Source organism: Terrapene carolina, unplaced genomic scaffold (genome assembly GCF_002925995.2).
Source record: "Terrapene carolina triunguis isolate 2854851 unplaced genomic scaffold, T_m_triunguis-2.0 Scaffold84, whole genome shotgun sequence".
Classification (NCBI taxonomy): Eukaryota; Metazoa; Chordata; order Testudines; family Emydidae; genus Terrapene; species Terrapene triunguis.
The window spans coordinates 36,245,825-36,265,413 of record NW_020664435.1 but is presented as its reverse complement, the minus strand read 5'-3'; the positions used below and the strand labels follow the sequence as shown (position 1 = coordinate 36,265,413).

At 44.6% G+C, this 19,589-nt stretch overlaps 1 protein-coding gene across 1 annotated transcript in view; it reads left to right on the top strand.

The window, feature by feature from the left end:
• RSU1 (Ras suppressor protein 1) overlaps positions 1-19,589 on the top strand; it is a 173,735-nt gene that overhangs the window by 62,292 nt on the left and 91,854 nt on the right. Inside the window, exons 6-7 of the mRNA XM_024193329.1 lie at positions 1,413-1,495; positions 1,755-1,869. Of these exons, the coding sequence (XP_024049097.1) occupies positions 1,413-1,495; positions 1,755-1,869 (198 nt within the window). The remainder of the gene's footprint in view (positions 1-1,412; positions 1,496-1,754; positions 1,870-19,589) is intronic.

Below are 19,589 nucleotides of genomic sequence, written 5' to 3'. Positions count from 1 at the left end.
CACAGTGCCCCTCCCCCCCCCCCTTGACTTCAGTTACAGTTGTGAACACTCGGCCTTTCTGCAAATCTGGCCCTAAGTATCTGTAGGGCACCCAGAAAATGAGGAACACCGAATTAGTGGCCAACTGTGAACACTTTGGTTTATGTGACTTGCCCAGCAACAGATAGGAACTCTATGGCGGAGGCCAGAATAGAATCTAGTTCCCAAGGAAAGCATTCAACTTCCTTAAAAAGATCTTTTTTCTCTTTTTGCAATCCCTTACCTCATTCACTAGACACCTTCCAACTTCTGCACCAAGTGAGGCAAGGCTCTTACAGACAGCAGCTTCTTTCACTACACAACCCTGATTCGTTCCCAGAGCTCCATCCTTCGTGTGCACTGAATGAGGCAGGGTAGAAGAAATAGTATGTGATCATGTAGTTAAAGACTGTATCATTAATGCAGGCACACAGAGGCTCAATTACGGTTACACAGGCAATCTTTATTCTGGTGTTTTCTAACTTTTGAGTGTTTGACTTTGCAACCTTAATATTCTTTTTAACAATGTTTTTATTGGAAGTGCAATCAGAGCCTTAAGCAGAAAAAGTGGCAAAGAGGTTAGAGGAGGCCATGCTGCTTGCTGAGAAGGACCTACTGATCATGATCCAATAGAAGGAAAATTTTAAATTATCAAAAAGTTAAAAATGATGACTACAATGCAACTAACGAGAAACCTGCAAAACAGACATGGAACCCTGCTCTCGGAAGGGATGGGAGGTCATAGTCGTCCTCCCAGCATTCACTGTTGTTTTCTTTTGGTTTAATTTTCCTGAAAAGTACCATGCACAGCCACAGTGCTGTGCAAATAGTAATAAGCTAAATGGATGTATTGGGTTTTTCTTTTTCGTTTTTGAACTTTATCATTCTGTCTTCTACTGCAGAGAGAGAGAGAGAGAGACTACCTATGAAAATATAAATGATTTGATTTGAACTCAGTTGTGTTTGTGTTCTACTATCCTGTTTTAAGATCTTTCCACAGCGCTGCATGTAGTTAAATATAGGTGTAAATTCATTCCAAAACACAGCTTTTTTAATGCAAGTTGGGTAATAACTAGGAATCAGATGTAATAAAGAGTAATTTCTCCTTCTGACAGCTGAGTATTGAAACTATGTGCCAGAACCTGCCAGAGTCTATTGTAGAAATTGTTAATTGTGTCAGTCCTTTTGGATATAGATGTTTTCCTGAACACACCAACAATACAATAAGGCAGTAAATCTAAGTTTGACCTGCTTGTTATTATTGTGAGCCCTGAGTATGTCAAAGGCTTTTCACCAAGTCAGGGTTATTAATCAAAGCTGACTCTCTTATTGATCAGACCTCAAATGGTTGGGCTGTATGCCACCCTGTTTATATATTGCTGTTTAATTTGCAGCCACCCTGCGTGCACTCTATCTAAGTGACAACGATTTTGAAATCCTGCCGCCAGATATTGGGAAGCTCACAAAGTTGCAGATAGTAAGTAATTTATCTAAATTCTTGGAAAATCAATTCACTTTCACAGCCCTTGTAGCAGTAGAATCTAGTCAATTTGAGAAGTAGTAGGGTTTGTTTTTCAGGAATAACCACTACACCTGGTACTGTTTCTTGTTTATTTTGTAAATAAATTGGAAGAATTGAGTGTTGGGGGGCAACGGGTGGGCAGAGAAAAGTGTTCTCTTTTAGGGTGCTTTATTTTAACTGAAAATTGTTCTGACAACTTTATATTTTCTTTTAGCTGAGTCTTAGGGACAATGACCTGATATCACTGCCTAAAGAAATTGGTGAACTCACTCAGCTTAAGGAACTTCATATCCAGGGAAATCGTCTTACTGTGCTGCCCCCAGAACTAGGTAAGATTGTAGATGGTCCTTTGTTGTTTTGAGTAATAATGATTATGACACAATGCACTTCCTGTTGATAACCTAAACCATCCGTTGATCTCCAAGAAATAGTCTTTGCTCAGGTTATCATTGCTGCTATTATCTGTTTATTCCCCCAGATGCACACACTCACTTTCTCTCTTGTTGGGTTTGTGTGTATGTGTGTATTTGGGAGAGGAAGGGCTTGTGTTTGTCATGTTGCACATTTGGCTGCATTACTTGTTCCCATATTATATATGACCTGTGTATTAGTCCGTCAGATTGCAAAATTTGCATACCGCATTCTGCTTTGTACATAATTTCTTTTAAAAACATATTTTAATTGTCTGGAGCTAATTGTGTTGAAATCATTGCTACAGTCAGCAAAAAAGAAATTTTGAATCCTCAATGCTTCGATAGAAGTGGCTTTCTTGAGCCTATTTCTGTAGAAATGGAAGTTTGGTCAACAAAAGTAAGAAGGCTAAGTTAGTTGGGTTGTTTTTTTTGTTAAAGTCTATATTTTGATGTTGTAATATTATTTTTGCTGATCTGACAACTTTCCCTCAAAACAGTTGAACCAGCAGATGAACTATGGATTTGTGATTTCTGCCATTATCACTAGTAACTTAATTTTCTTTAACCAAAAGGTAATGGTCTTCATTAGAAACTAAACATCTGAGTGTGTAGCACATTTGCATTGCACTAGTGCATTTTGCGTTATGTGCATTGACTTCAGTGGAGTTGTGCTCATTTTCTCAAAATCTCCATTTGGGTTAGTGTGTTTTATGATACCCTTGAAAAATGTCTTTTGGTGTAAATATGCAGCAGGATCAGTTATTGGTTGCTCTGCCTTTTGAATTGTGTCCTTGTCTCTACCAACTCCTATCAACTAATTGCTACTCACTCACTCACACTCGTATTCCTCTACCCCGATATAAGGCTGTCCTCGGGAGCCAAAAAATCTTACCGCCTTATAGGTGAAACCGCGTTATATCGAACTTGCTTTGATCTGCTGGAGTGCGCAGCCCCGCCCCCCCGGAGCACTGCTTTACCGCATTATATCCAAATTCATGTTATATCGGGGTAGAGGTGTATGTGTACACATTCTCTCACTGTGTGTGTGTGTGTGTGTGTGTGTGTGTGTGTGTGTGTACACACACACACACACTATATATATAAAAATATTCTTTTCTAAATCCACAATTCTTACTTTACACGTGTCACTAAGCTTTGTCCTAAAGTCATAGGAAAAGTGTCTGGTTGTCTTCTTCGAGTGCTTGCTCATGTCGATTCCATTCTAGGTGTGTGCACACCCACATGCATAGTTGTCAGAGACTTTTGCCTTAGCGGTATCCATAGGGTCTGCTGTGGTGCCCCCTTGAGTGCCGCGCTCATGCGTCATTATATCAGGCGCTGCCGGCCCTAAGCCCTCTCAGTTCCTTCTTACCGCCTGCGGTGGTTGATTGGAGCACCTCTCCCCCTTGCTTCGCAGGTGGTGAGCATTTTCTTTACTCTTTGAACTTCGTGTTCCAGCTGTAAATAGTCTGTTTTTTTTATTGCAGATTAGTTAGTAAGTAGCTATTAAGTACTGTACTTAGTCAGTTAGGGTCCCAGCGGGGACTTTGCCCCAGGCAGGGCATGCCCTGGTTGCTGGGTTTTAAACCCTGTGCTGACTGTAATAGGCTTATGCCTGTTAGTGACCCGCATGGTAGCTATCTGAAGTGCCTGGGAAATCCCACATTAAAGAAAAGTGTTGCATCTTTAAGAACTTTGGTGCCAGGACACAGAAAGAACGTGACATTAATTTGAGGGCCCTCCTCCTGGAGGCTGCTCTTCGCCCAGCCTCAGAGCCGGCCCAGTCGGACACAATGCGCAGCACTTCGGCCTCCGTGCATAGCGCACCTCCGGCACTGGGCTCTACCCGGCACCAAACACCTTTGCCGATGCCCAAGAAGAGGGACCTGGCACTGAGCAAGTCAGACCAAGGGGCATAGGGTAAAGGACGCTGCTCAGGCTGCCTGCCCACGCCGGAGCCGCAAGGGGGCATGTCCCCAAGGGGACTTCTTACCCCCCTAAGGGATCCTCCACCGACTCCGGGGAGCAGTAGGGGACCCAGACTGATGGCGCAGTCAATGCCTTTTCAGCTCCCGGTGCCCAGAGAGCAAAGGACTCTCCCACTGCAGCTGGCACCGCGTGCAGCGATGGACCCGGCGAAGGCTCCCTATGAGGGCAAGCTAGCTGTGAAGGCCTCCCAGAAGGCGAGTGAGCGTCGCCAGTCTACAGAGCCGAAGCAGAGCCCTTTGTCGCTGCGCCCTGGTGTCTGCATCAGTCCAGATCACTGGTTCGCCGCCACAGATCACCGGTACAGCACTCCCGGTCTCTGCCCTCATGCAGAGTCTCGCCCAGAGGGAAGTGCAGGTTGTCATACAGTCGGCACCAGTCATCTTTGCTCCGACGAGCACCATCACCGAGACCTCAGGGACGCTCCCCAACACGGCGTTGTTCCCCCTACTCCCAGCACCGGTCTGACTATTTGAGGTACCGATCACCCACGGCGACTGTTAGCCACAGGACTCAGGTGTCGATGATCCCACCCTGGTCACCGGAGGAGGATTTCTCCAGCATGGAGAGGGAGTTCAGCCCCTCGCTGAGACAGCACCGTTGCGACTGGGATCCTGAGGTTGCATCCACCCCAGTGATGCTGATCAGGCAGCAGGACCAGTGGCCAGTGCAATGGCTTTACTGGAAAGCCAGGGGTGTGCTGGTTATGCTGATGCCCCCGTCTCACCAATCATCGGTCGGCATGTCGGACAAGTTCCTATCAGCACCGGGAGCACCAGGCTCGGTGCATGAATTGTTGTCGAGTGCTGAGATGGAAGAACAGGTGCCCACCCCAAGACCCTCTTCCCCTGCAGGGGATGATGCCCTGGGTCATTCTCCTCCACTCCAGACAAGGTGGTGGCAGAGCTCTCCCTTGGTAGCCCACTGGATGACTTTAAGGAGCACCGAGCCCTGCTCTGAAGGGTGGCCACTAACTTAGGCCAAGAGTCAGAAGAGATGGCGGACCAATCAGACACTTTGTTCAATGAGCTCTCTGCATCCACGCCCGCACGGGTCGCACTCCTGGTGCACGAAGGGGTCCTGAACATTGCCAAAGCCCTCTGACAAACCCCGTCCTCCATCCCACCCATTTCCAAGCTGGCAGAGAAGAAGTATTTTGTCTCAACCACAGGGTTGAATACTTATACACCCACCTGCCTCCCGGGGTTGTTGGTTGTGTCGGCGGCCAACGAAAAGGACAAGCAAGGGCATGCTAGTTCCACCCTCAAAAATGAGGCCAAGAGACTGGACCTTTTCAGGAAGAAAATTTATTCCACAGCCAGTCTCCCAATTCTGAGTCATGAACCACCAGGCTCTTTGGGGCAATATAACTTTAACTGTGGGACTCCCTCCACAAGTTTAAGGACTCCATGCCCTAGGAGGTGGCCAAAGAGTTCAGGACCCTTGTTGAGGAGGGTACTGCAGCGGCTCTGTGCTCCCTCCAGATGGCCTGGGATGCGGTCGATTCTGCGGCCAGGATGGTCATGAGGCTCAGTTCCTGGCATCAGACCTCAGGCCTATCCCAAGAGATGCAGTCCTTGATACAAGATCTCCCATTGGATGGAGTTGGGCTGTTTTTGGAACAGACAGACATGAGGCTGCACGATCTGAAGGACATTCAGACCACCCTCTTCTCCCTGAGGATGCATACGCCTCAGTCAGCAAGGAAGCAATTCCGGCTGCCCCCACCACCAAGGCCGTGGCAGCCTCTGCAGGGCTCTACGAGGAGAAGGGACACTGGTTTTAGTCGCCGCCACCCTTCCTCCTCCTGTTCACCTGTACATCCTGGCCCAGCGAAACACCACTGGGCCAGAAGCAGGTGTTTTGGGTGCGCACTCAAGTCCCGCTCCCCAGTCACCTCCCCAGATCTGCCCCATCTTTTTTCCTCAATTGTCTCCATCCCTACCCTTTGGCCTGGTCGAGAGTCACCTCGGCCCACTGGGAGCTAGAGATTGTCATGGTGCTACACCCTTCAGTTTTTGGCCCCCCCGCCTCCTCTCTTCCCTGTCCCTCTTCAGGGACCCTTCTCATGAGCAACTTCTCATTCAGGAGGTAGACAACCTCCTACAACTGTGGGTGGTGGTGGAGGTCCCTCAAGAAATGAGGGGGGAAAGGTTTCTACTCCCTCTATTTCCTGATTCCAAAAGCAAAAGGGGGCCTAAGACCCATTCTGGACCTGAACCACTCAACAAGTACCTCAAGAAGTTGAAGTTTCGCATGGCTTCACTGACATCCATCATCCCCTCAGTGGATCCGGGAAACTGGTACGCTGCTCTCGACTTGAAAGATGCTTATTTCCATATCTCTATTTTCCAAGGACACAGACAGTTCCTCCATTTTATGGTGGGCCAGCGCCATTTCCAGTTCACGGTGCTTCCCTTTGGTCTCTCCTCAGGCCTGCGAGTATATACAAAATGTATGTCCCCAGTAGCCACTTATCTGAGGCGTCGTGGGGGGGGTGGTGTCCAGGTCTATCCTTATCTTGACGATTGGCTCATCAAAGACAGATCGCGGGATCAAGTGAAGAGCAGCCTCGATCGGTGCGTTCTACATGCCACGACCTGGGCCTGTAAGTGAACGAAAAGAAATCGACCCTCATACCAGTGCAATGGAAGAGGTCATCGGGGCATACCTTGATTACTTGTGGGCGAGGGCATTCCTTCCGGAGGCTTGTTTCTGAGCCATATTGGATGTAATTTCACATGTAAGGAGCCAACGCCTACACTTGCCTAAGATGGTTAGGCCACATGGTTGCCTGTACTTACGTGGTCCATTACCTCCGGCCGCTGCAGGCATGGTTGGTGTCGGTCTACATCCCCAACAAGCATGACCTAGACCTGGTAGTCAGGGTGACAGACCACATCTGGTCATCACTGGCGTGGTGGTTGGACCCCACATCGGTGTTGCAGGGAGTACCCTTTGCAGCCCCATCCCTGTTGCTCACTCTGGTGTCGGACGCCTTGGGCCCGGGCTGGGGACCCTACCTGGGCAAGCTCAGTACACACAGGTGCTGGTTGGGGGTCGACCGCTCCCTCCACATAAATGTCAGGAGCTCAGGGCGGTTCGCCTGGCCTGTCAGGTTTTTCGGTCCCATTTACAAGGCAAAGTGGTTCAAGTCCTGATGGACATCACCGCCACAATGTTTTTATATCAAGAATTCTCAACTTTTTTCTTTGAGTCCCCTCCCACCCCCCCACAACATGCTATAAAAACTTCACAGCCCACCTGTGCCACAACTGTTTTTCGCATATAAAAGCCAGGGCCAGCGTTAGGTGGTAGCAAGCAGGGCAATTGCCCAGGGCCCTACACCCCATGAAGCAAAGTTGTGAAGTACCACCCTGAAAATGCTGCGGCTGTATGTCCCAGGCCTGGCACGTAAGCGATTCAAACCTCGGCATCCTCAGGGACAAGGGAGTCAGCCTTGGCAGGACCCCTCACAAGAAGGCCAAGGGCTGCAAGCGCCACCCGAGTCACTCTCCTCCACCCCCTGCTCAGTCGGGCTCTACACGGAATAAGCAAGAGCCAAGCGACTGTTTTGAGGGTGTGCCAGAGGGCGACCTACCAGACTATTCCCCGGATCCATCTTCCTGTTTTTTTCCAGCCGCCTTTCCTTTTTCCTCCCTGCATGAACCACAATAACCTCGGACCGCTGGGTCCTGAGCACAGTGGCTCAGGGCTATATCCTCCAGTTTCTTTCTATCCCTTCCTCACCCCTCTTCAGGGACCCTTTTCACAAGAGTCTCCTCGCGCAGGACATTCAAGGGTTGCTGCAGCTGGGGCGGTGGAGGAAATTCCTCTAGAGTACAGGAACAGGGGGTTTTATTCCCGATACTTTTTAATCCCAAAGGCAGTCTACATCCCATTCTGGACCTGCAAGACCTCAACAAGTACCTAAAGAAGCTGAAGTTGTGCATGGTCTTCCTGGCCTCTATCATCCGCTCCCTGGATCCGGGAGACTGGTATGCCGCCCTCGATCTAAAGGACGCATACTTCCACGTAGCAGTCTTCCAAGGGCACAGACATTTTCTCCGATTCATGGTGGGACCTGGCCACTATCAATTTACGATCCTCCCGTTTGGCCTGGCGACAGCACCAAGTGTGTTTACCAAGTGCATGTTGGTGGCGGCGGCTTACCTCAGATGCCGGTGTATCCCGCACCTCAACGACTGGTCAAGAGCAGCTCCAGGTCTCAGGTCCAAAAGGATGTCGCGGTACTGCAAGCCAGGTGCCACTCCCTGGGCCTACTGGTGAACGACATAAAGTCTGTTAGTTCCAATGCAAAGGATAGAATTCATCGGAGCGGTGCTCGACTTGACCTGCACAACAGCGTTCGTGCTGCTAGAAAGGTTTTGGACATTGACAGATCTTATTGCAGAGGTGTCCGCGTTCCCCTTGACTACAGCCAGGCTCTTCCTGCGTCTGCTGGGCCACATGGCAGCTTGCACATATGTTGTCCACCATGCCAGGCTCCGGATGTGGCCCCTGCAACAATGGCTGACGACGGTGTATTCCCAGTCCAGGGACCACCTGGAAAAGTTCGGTACCATTCTTCCCCCCACCCCCGGCAATACTCACCTCACTGCAATGGTGGACCGATCGCGAGAAGGTCCTAAAGGGAGTTCCATTCGACAACTCCCCTCACTCCATTGAGTTGGTGTCAGACACCTCGGAGATCTCCAGACCCAAGGTATGTGGTTCTCGGAGGAGATGGTGCTCCACAGAAATGTCAAAGAACTCAGAGCAGTCCGACTGGCATGCAGCATCTTCCTACACCACCTGTCGGGCAAGGTGATGAGAGTCCTGACACAGCCATGATGTTCTATGTCAACAGGCAAGGGGGAGCGTGCTCATCAGCTCTCTGCTATGAGGCACTACATCTCTGGAGCTTCTGCATCGACTACAAGATCCACCTGGAAGCTTGTCACCTCCCTGGTGTCAAAAACACTCTAGCTGATCACCTCAGCAGGGCCTTCTCCTTTACCACGAGTGGTCGCTCCACCGGGAAGTAGCCTACATGGTGGGGAACACCCCAAGTGTACCTGTTCATCACCAGGCAGAACAGAAAATGTCATTGGTTTTGTTCTCGGCGAGGTCTGGGAAAGGACTCCCTCTCCAATGCCTTCCTCCTGTCATGGTTGGGGAGGCTGATGTACGCGTTCCCTCCAATCCCACTCATCGCCAAGGTCATGTCAAAGATCAAGAGAGACAGGGCGCAGGTTATCATGATTGCCCCGGCGTGGCCTCGCTAGCACTAATTCGGCACACTCATGAACCTGTTAGTGGCCCTTCCCTGACCCCTGCCCAACCAACCGGACATGCTGTCACAGGACCCCGGTCGGTTCTTACACCCCAACCTCACGTCCCTCCACCCCTCAGCGTGGATGCTGCATGGCTGAACCCGGAGGAGCAGACCTGTTCGGAAGAGGTCCAACAGGTCCTCCTGGAAAGTAGGAAGCCCTCAACTAGACTGACTTACCTGGGCAAGTGGACAAGGTTTTCGTGCTGGGTATCCAAGCATAGTATATCTCCCTCGCGCTCTTCCATACAGGCGGTCCTGGACTACCTGCTCCATTTGAGGAACCAGGGCCTGGCACACTGTTCCATTAGAGTGCATCTTGCAGCCATCTCCACCTTTCACCCACCGATCCTAGGACAGGTGGTGTTTTTCACGACATGACTGTCAGATTCTTGAGAAGGCTCGAGACCCTCTTCCCGCAGGTATGGGCTCCTGTCCCACAGTGGGTTCTTAACTTGGTCCTTTCTAGGCTCATAGGCCTGCCCTTTGAGCCACTGGGCTCCTGCTCCCTTTCCCATCTGTCTTGGAAGGTTGCATTCCTAGTTGCGGTGACATCAGCGAGACGAGTCTCTGAGATTAGAGCCTTGACCTCAGAATCACCGTACATGGTCTTCTACAAAAACAAGGTTCAGCTGCGGCCCTTCCCGGCCTTCCTGCTGAAGGTGGTGTCTACCTTCCATATAAACCAGGACATCTTCCTCCCGGTGTTGTGTCCCAAACCAGAAAATACCAGTGAAAAGAGGTATCTTTATGCGCTGGACATCCGAAGGGCCTTGGCTTTTTACTTACAATGTACCAAGCCTTTCTGTAAACCTTCCAGTGTCCTCATAGAGGATTTCCAATTGGATCACCTCGTTCATAAAGACCTGTTATGACCTGGCTGAGGTTCTGCCACCGCCAATTGTCAGAGCCCACTCGACTAGAGCTCAGTAGTCTTCAGCGGCCTTCCTGGCACACATCCCTCTCCAGGACATCGGTAGAGCCGCAACATGGTCCTCCGTCCACATGTTTACTGCTCATTATGCCATCACTCAGCAGGCCAGGGACGACGCAGGTTCTGCAGAGCTGTGTTGCAATCTACACATCCATGAGCTCCTACCCATCTCTAGGGGTACTGCTTTGGAGTCACCTAATATGGAATGAACGTGAGCAAGCACTCGAAGACCTGGTCTACACTAACCCCCCAATTCGAACTAAGGTACGCAACTTCAGCTACGTGAATAACGTAGCTGAAGTCGACGTACCTTAGTTCGAACTTATCGCGGTCCAGACGCAGCAGGCAGGCTCCCCCGTCAACTCCGCGTACTCCTCGCACCGAGCAGGATTACCGGAGTCGACTGCGAGCACTTCTGGGTTCGATTTATCGCGTCCAGACAAGACGCGATAAATTGAACCCAGAAGTTTGCCTGCCACCGAACCAGCGCGTAAGTATAGACAAGCCCGAAGAAGAAAAGACAGTTACCTTTTCCGTAACTGGTGTTCTTCAAGATGTGTTGCTCATGTCCATTCTATGGCCCACCTTCCTTCCCCACTGTCGGAGTTTCCAGCAAGAAGGAACTGAGGGAGGGGGGAGTCGGCGGAGCCCCTTATACCGAACCATGCGGGCGCCACTCCAGAGGGTGCTAGAGCTGGTCCCCTACAGATACTGCTGAGGGGAAAACTTCCACCATCGGTGCATGTGGCGAGCATACACACCTAATATGGAATGGACATGAGTAACATCTCAAAGAACAATAGTTATGAAAGGTAGGTAACTGTTTTTCTTTTGGTGTGGAGGGAATGGGTTTGTTTTGATTTTGTTTAGTCACCATGTCTCTGTCTTTATCAGTGTAGCAACTGTAGTATGCTGACAGCTCTTTTTGTCTCACCATTGACGGATGAAAGCTGTTCTTCTGCTTCCTTAATTTTAGGTGTTTGTTTTAAAAGATCATGACACAATATACTTTTTCTTTAGCCTTCTTTCAAAGCTATGTTCAATCGCTTTAATTTAAAACAATATTTTGGAAACATACGCTATTTATATAAATGTAATTTTCTATAGCTTTCTTATTTTAGAGTCCTGGAATTCTCCAGAAAGTGGAAGATGTGTCCTGTAATGAGTCTGTCCAGTTTCTGTGGCTAACTAAGGATTCTAAACATACTGTTGCCACAGAAGTGTAATAGCAAATTAATATTAAGTAATTTTACCATAAATATGTATATCAAGGGAAACACTTCTACAAAGTTCTTCTTGAAATTTATCCAGGGATGACTTGCCAAATAAACAAATGTTTCAATCAGATATTGTGTAAAACCTATTTTAGTTCCTGTTTGTCTGCATCACAAAATATGGACATAGCTTGGTGTAAAAGAGGTGGTGCTGCTGATCATGTCAGAACTACTGCTTACTAGACAACCTTTTCCTTTAATACATGCATTACGAGGTATAACTTATGAATCTTCCAGTATTTCATGTTATGTTCTTATACTGGATTCTCACTTATGATATAGTGAAATAGCCCATTTCTGTGCCATGCATAATGTAAGAAATATATTAAATATTTAAAGAATGTCAGACTTTTAGGTTAATTTCTGAAAAGTCACATCTCAGAATCTAGATTTGTAATTTAGGCTTTCTGTAAGCACATTTATTATGAGAAAAGGATTATGCTTTCTGTATATAGTCATGGTTAAAATAATGAAGCATGGTGGTAGCCCTGTAATGTATTGTCATCTCTTGTCCTCCTTTTTCCTGTTTTTCCTTCCACACTGCCTCTTTACTCTCACTGATTGCATAATGTCTAAAATTAGATTGTAAACTTCTCATAGCAGAGGCCAGTCTTATTTGTTCTGGTCAGTACTTTTGGTGCTGTGTTCAGTCTAGGGGATAGAGCACTAGACGGAGACTCAGGAAATCTGGGCTCTGTTCCTGGCTCTGCCACTGACTTGCTGGGTAACCTGGGGCAAGTCACTTCACCTTCCTGTGCCTCTGTTTCTCCTTCTGTAAAGTGGGAATGATGATACCTCCTTGGTAAGGTGTTATATAAGAGGTAGGTATTATGCAATACCTCACTATTTGTTGTAATAACTTACTTGGCATCTTTCAGCCAACTCCTGGCTTCTTAATCTCATAAACAAAACGATACAGTAAAGAGAACTGTTCAAACCGCATTGTGCTGTACATATTAGACAAATAGATTTTTAACCAGCAGATGTTATTTGCATGAAATGGCAGTAGTGCTGTTTGATAAAAATAAAGAAGTAATCTTCAGACACGCTCTCTTTCTTTCTCTCTGAATTTCAGGTGGAAAAGGCATTTGACTTATGAGGGTTCGTGGTCTGGGGCCTTGCAGAAAAAATGAGTCTTTAGGTACTCAAGATATCAATGGATGGGCACAGTATAAATACTAGAAGAGGACAGAATTTATTTGAATGATGAGAGGGAGAGAGGGGGCCTGGTGAATTGGGATAAAAAGGTCATTCATAGAGGGGAAGTATGGAAGAAGGCATGAACAAATGAGTGGGAGAAGGAAAGGACGGGGCAACAGGACAAGAATCACTGTTGAAGTGAAGGGAGTAAAATGTTGACTTGGAAGAGAGACAATTGTTAACAAATTCCACTTTTCAGAATATTGATAAAGATTCCATCCGGTATTGTTGGGTATGGCATTATTCAGTGTGTGAGTTAGCGAAGAGTAGAACCAGCCTGTGTTTGTATTTAGCAGGGACTACCTGTCATTAATGTAAGAAAGAAACAAGGAAAGAACAAATATATTCTTGTCCAAGAGGGAACAAGAATGCACCTCATACAGTGCATTGGTTCTCTTGATTAGGAGGCTTGTCTGTAAATACAGTATGTGTGACTGATGAATGCAGGAAATGGCTGGGGGTGGATGTGTGGAATTCACAGCTTGTTTTTATCATTTGTCTCTCCAAACCCAGTTCATGAGGAATGGTGGTGGGCAGTCATATATAAACTTTAAAGAGGTGTTGGCATTTTTTCCTAGCATTTAAAAGGTTATGTGCGGCAGTGAGACAAATAAATCATGATTCACTGCAACAACAGAGTTGCAGTCAGTTATATAAATTGCCAAGGAAGCACTAAATCTGTCACTTTGTGTATTCTGACCATTTAACAATTGGAATGATGCTTGGAAAGAAAGCTGAATAGAAACAAGGAACCAAAGCAAAGTGGCAAATGCAATTAGTAAGATCAATGGTTGGTGTTTCAAAGTTCATTGTTTGGTCATCTCAGTGGACCACAGTAAGTGTGATGCTATCTAAAAGATTACAGTAATGGGGGAGAAGGGTACCAAGTGAAAGACTAGTGTGTAGCACAGAATCATTGATAAAGCTGCAGTCATTTGTGACTGAAGAATGGGAATAAGCGGTTTGACCAGTTCCACAACTTCACTGAAAATGTAACCTGTCATTTTAGTTTCACTTGTTTCAGACCTAGCAAATATCATAATTAAAAAAATAAATAAATAAAAAAAATCTTACCCTGATGATATCCTCTTGTTAGTCTGAAGCCTCCACAGTTGGCTTGCTTACAAGCATGGGAGAAACAATGAATTTTCTACATGAGCACTTTTAATTAAGACATCAACTTTTTCCAATCTGGGTATCAAAAGCAGTTAGCTTTTAGAAATGGCATTGAGTGTTGTATTAACCTATCAGATAGTTTCCCCATACTAAGGAAAATACTAAGCTTCTGATTATGAAATTCGATTTGTATTTGCAAATCTGGGCATTTCTTTTCCAATTAGTCTTTTCCAAAAAGCTCTGTTTGTAAAGCTGGCCTTTTTTTACCTTGATTGGGATGTAGTGTTTATGTAGCTAAATATGCTATCCTGTAATACGTATATTTTTCCCTTACAGTGCAGGAAAACTGAAAAATCCTCAAAGTAATTCTCCCATCACTTCTAAATTTTAAATAGCTAAATTATTTTCTTTAAGTAAAGCATCAAAGTTCAGGGATTTAGCACAAGGAATTTTATTGAAAATCATCTATTCCTGTGTGTATCTGCCATATGAAAGAACTTTAGAGTGTCCCTTGTCTGAAATCGGTAATTTAAAATTGTGTGCAAAATAGTGTAGTTACTACAGTTCTGTATGCACATAGGGCTTTTCACATGCAAATAGAGAGTCATCAAGCAAATGCACATGCAGATATAAATGCTCAGTGTTTCAGACACACCTTTGGCTTCATTCCTTTCAAAATTTACCCCCTAAAGTCAATAATTTAGACAATTCCTAGAACTAATCTTTCTCACATACATTGCTACAGTCTTGCTACATATACATTTTGTGATCGCTTAGTGGTTAAGTTAGAATATATCCACAGTTGAGCATAAAGCATAATATACCTAGAGCGCTATATGTACTTGGGTTCAGTTCTCACACATCATAATGTCAGGTAGTGAATTTCCTTTAGATAAAACAAGCAGAGTTAGGCCTGGTTAATACTTGGGTAGGAGGTCTCCATGGGAAACCAGTGTGCTCCAGTAGTGATTCAGAAGACAATATTTATCCCTGTGAATACACACTGTGCTAATGCCTCAGCATGGTGTTTTTTATCCAAACAAAATGAAGGCAAAAATTGTATGTTTTGATAGATCTCTAAATGGGGACAGGAGAGAGTTAAATGGCAGAATGTCAGGAGCTATTCCATATCAGTCATGTGGCCACCAGCACACACTCTTGTTTATCCACCAGAGTTTCATCAGTGGATGAGTGGGAGTTGGGAGGAAAGAAAAGTGGGCATTCTACCGAGCTTGAAGCCCAGAGAAGGGATTGTAGCAGAAATGTTTCAGTCCTTACTTTAGACATCTTGGTAGAGCTGGCCAAAAAGACAGGTGAGAAATGTTATGATTTAAAACAAACAAAAACCAAAAAAAGACATTTCCTTTCAATTTTAAAATTTAAAAAACTTTGGTCAGCTCTATGCATTAGTTTAAATACTGCTATTTTTTTCTTTTCAGAAAAGCAAACTAAACAAAATGAGTTTCCCTTTTTAAAAAAAATGTTTGTGTGAAACAGAACTCAAACTCCTCACCTATCTGTAGAAAGCATCACTGCATCCCCGCCAGCATCACAGCACTGTTCTACTCAGGAGTACTCTGCTTGTGCCAACACAGTCATTTCGTACTAGTGAGAAGCCTGGGTATCTTGGGAACATTGGGATACCAGCTTCTAAGTGATTACTTTGGCGTGGCCGTTTGGTAACCTACCATTTAAAGTGTCACCCTAGAGATGTGCCCTGGATTTGGAGTTAAGGTGTAGAGTGGGGGAACAACATGAAAAGCTTCACTGAACTTCATAATGATGTCCTTGGCTTGTGGCTAAATGACAGAATTTATCTTCCGAGGTCATCAACCTGATAGTTATTAGTTAAAATATAATAATAGAAAAATGGATTTAATGGTTTGGACCAGAATGAGTGTTTGTTTATTTTGAGAACATTTTTAGACATGTTTGAGTAATACAGTTGTGTTGCTTAATAAGAAATGTTGGCATGTTTTTCATTTAGATGCAAGTGTAGTAGCTGAGACAACTTTGAACTCCTAGTTTGAAATTGATTAGCTTCCAAACTGATAGCATTCTCCCATTGAAGGGACACTGTGCAGGAATCTCGAGTAATTGGGAATCCTGTAGGGTGGTTTTAGATATTGGTAAAATATGTAAGCCATTTCAAGGTAAATTGGGTTGCTGATCCTCTAAGTCCAATATTGGATGTTTTGTTAAGACTTCTTGATATTAAACTCCTTTGACATCGCATTCATTCATTTTTCTTCCAAGAAAAGATGCTCACCACAATGGGCCTGTGACACAACATTCTTCTTTGATTCTTGCTGATGTTATGGATGCATTTTGCAAGGGCCATCCGTTTACTAGATGGGATCCCAGTAAGCCACTAAACTTGTGAAAATGTGCAATGTGTACTGAATAAGATATTGAAATGCACAACAAAATGTTACTAAGGGCTGGTCTACGCTGGGGGGGGGATCGATCTAAGATACGCAACTTCAGCTACGCGGGATCGATGGCTGCGGCTCCCCCGTTGACTCAGCTTCCGCCTCTCGCACTGGTGGAGTTCCAGAGTCAACGGGGAGCGCGTTCGGGGATCAATTTATCGAGACGAGACGCGATAAATCGATCCCCGATAGATCGATTGCTACCCTGTAGTGAAGACGTACCCTAAGACCGTTAAAATCTTCCAGCATCGTATTTGACCATTCAGAGAGATCACTGAAACTATTTTGTACATCTGCATTCGATAAAAAATCTGTTTCACTTACACTATGAATGGCAGATAACAGAATTTACCAAGACTTCAGTTTTCTTTAGATAGCTTTAAAAAGAAAAAAATATTCAGATGAATCTCTTGGATTCTTGTCAGAATGCTGTTTCTTCTCCAATTCCCCTTATCTACCCACACAGTGGCATCAGCATGGTTGCCTTGGTACCTGCTCCTGAAGGATGTGTGCGGTGGAGTTTGGCTGTTTAAATAGAATGATTTGTCATCTAAAAGTACAAGTAATTAGCACGATGTTTGTCTAGTGGTACCTTGTGTACTGCATTGAAGTTCTCATTTCATGGCTTTTATCTATGTATGCTAATATGTTTTCTGATTCTCTAATCATTCCTCTAAGGTCGGATTTGTTGGATATATCTGGTGGTAGAAATTGACTAGGGTTCTCCCCTTCTTCTTGGAGACATAACTAATAGAATTGGAGTCACCAATCTTCCAGTGACTTGAAGTACAGAACCCTGAGTTTGTCTGATTGGCTCAGTTACATTTTTTCTCCTGTGCTTATTGCCTGAAATTTTGTATACTGGAGAAGTTCAGCTCATTTTATGCATTCTGTTTTTTCCAAGGCTCGTATTCAGTCTTGACACATCTTTCAGCCAGGTCCCCTAATGCCTGACTTTCCATTATGCTTTGGTAGCATGATTTCAGCTGACCTTTATTATGATGTTTGAATTTCATATAAATATCTGAAAGAGGTGTTAAAAACAAAGTGAATTTAATCCTATGAAAAGTTCAGGTGGAACAGCGCTGGAGACTCAAGTTTTCTGTCCACAGAATTGAAACAACACTAGCAACAGTACCAGTTTGCTGCACGTCACTTCATCTTGACTTGCAGGATACAAGAGTTGAAATTGCAGTCTATTGACATACACATTCCTTCCTTGGCCTTTTTGGCTGAGTTTTTCCACAAATAGAATAGGTGTTATAATATAATATATAGTTAAATAGGCTAGATTTAAGTAGAATAAATTTAGAGCTGAGTCTGTTTAGCTTATCAAAAAGAAGATTGAGAGGTGACTTGATCACAGTATATAGATACTTTCATGGGGAGAAAATACCAGGTAGTAAATGGCTCTTTAATTTAACAGAGAAAGGCATAACAAAAAACATTGGTTGGAAGCTAAAACCAGACAAATTCAAATTAGAAATTCGGCACATATTTTTAACAGGGAGGGAAGTGGTGGATGTCTTCAGATCCAGACTGGATTATTTTTTGTTAACTTGTGTTTGGATGAAACATATCTATTGGGCTCAATACAGCGGTAACTGGGTGAAATTGAATGGCTTGATATACAGGACGACAAACTAGATGATCTTCTGGGGTTAATCTATGAATCTATTAATTAGTTCAGGGGTTCTCAAATTGGGTCAGGACCCCAAAGTGGATTGTGACCCCATTTTAATGGAGTTGCCAAGGCTGGTGTTGGCCCTGGGCCCCAGCAAGTCTCAAGCCCATGCCCCACTGCTCAGGGATAAGGTTACATGCCCCCCGCCCAGGGTAGAAGCCCTTGGGCTTCAGCTTTGCCCCCTCCCAACCCCGCTTGGGGCAATAGGCCTCAGGCGAGCTCAGTCTTCAGTCCTCTGTCCTGGGGTCGTGTAGTAATTTTTGTTGTCAGAAAGGGGTCACGATGCAATGAAGTTTGAGAACCGCTGAATTAGTTCATTGAAACCATTCTCTCATTTAAGTCTGGAAAGTTGTCGAAATGCCTGTACAATTTTGTAAACTTTTTGTTTGTGTTGCTCTAGTTGGTGGTAACTGGAAAATGCAGTTTAGTTTCAGCCTTTAGAATATCAGATTGATCATTTAGACTTCTCTTTCCAAAGTATGTCTTCCAGTCTTGCTGTCCTGGGTAGGGCCTCAAGAACCTGTCCTCCATAGTCAACTCCTCTTCCAAATGTCCTGCCTCTTTGCAGGAGAAGAGGTAGATAGGTATGCTTTATCTTTCCCCTTTTCCCACAGCTAGCAGTGTGAAGTGTTTTGTTGGTTTGTCAGGGATGTGATTTCTGTTTTGTTTTTGAAATTTGAACCATTTTCCAAAAACATATTTATTTTCCTTATTTCAGGTCAGTTTGAGGAAATTTCAGGCTAAACAAAAATTATGCCCACTCCTACTCCAAAATGTTGGTGAATCCAAATGAGTTACTTCTGCAGTAAAAGATCTTTGGAGCAAAATAACAAAAGCATAACAATAATATGTAATCTCGCCACATCTGATCCTATGGGGGTGCTTCAGTCTAACTTCATTTTTAGTAGGTGGTATTTTCTTTTAATGATTAGAAGCTCATTAACGAGTAATGTATATTTTAGACATATGATGGAGTTATAGGTTTGTTTATCATATTGAATATTTTGATTGTTTTTTATCTAATGCCAGAAAAGACTGAGTCACACACAGTTTATGTAGAAGGAATCTTTCCATGGAGCTGTCTTATTACTTCTTTATAATAACCCTTCTCCATCTCTTCTGTTACTAAACCTTCAAAAGGGGAGAGCTTCAAATCAGAGATGCTCTTACCCTTCATAGAGCATCATGTAAATATAAATTATTAATCCACAGCCTGCAAATATTCAGGTTTGCTTAAAAAATAGTCTTGCTTGATGAAACTTTCTGAAATACAAACTAGTTGTTACGGGTTTTTTTAAACGGAACTTAATATTCATATTATTCACGATTAATTATCTTAGTACCTATTTTATGACATAGTATTGATAATACTTCTTCCACCCCGCATTTATGCCAATTCCTCTCTTGCTATTGAAAGAAAAGAACATGGCACTGAAGTAATAAAAATTATAAAGCCTAGAGTGTAAAGCAAAGCTAAAACAAACCAAGATAGACACATTTTTACATATAACCAAAGTTTAGGTTTTGTGTAGTGGGTTGATCCCTTACTTAGCCTTTAATAAAATTGGATTCAGGGGTATTTATATCTAAATAAAAAAATAAAATTAATTACTTTTCTCACATTTCTCTGTGTGTGTGTGTGTGTGTGTGTGTGTGTGTGTGTGTGTGTGTGTGT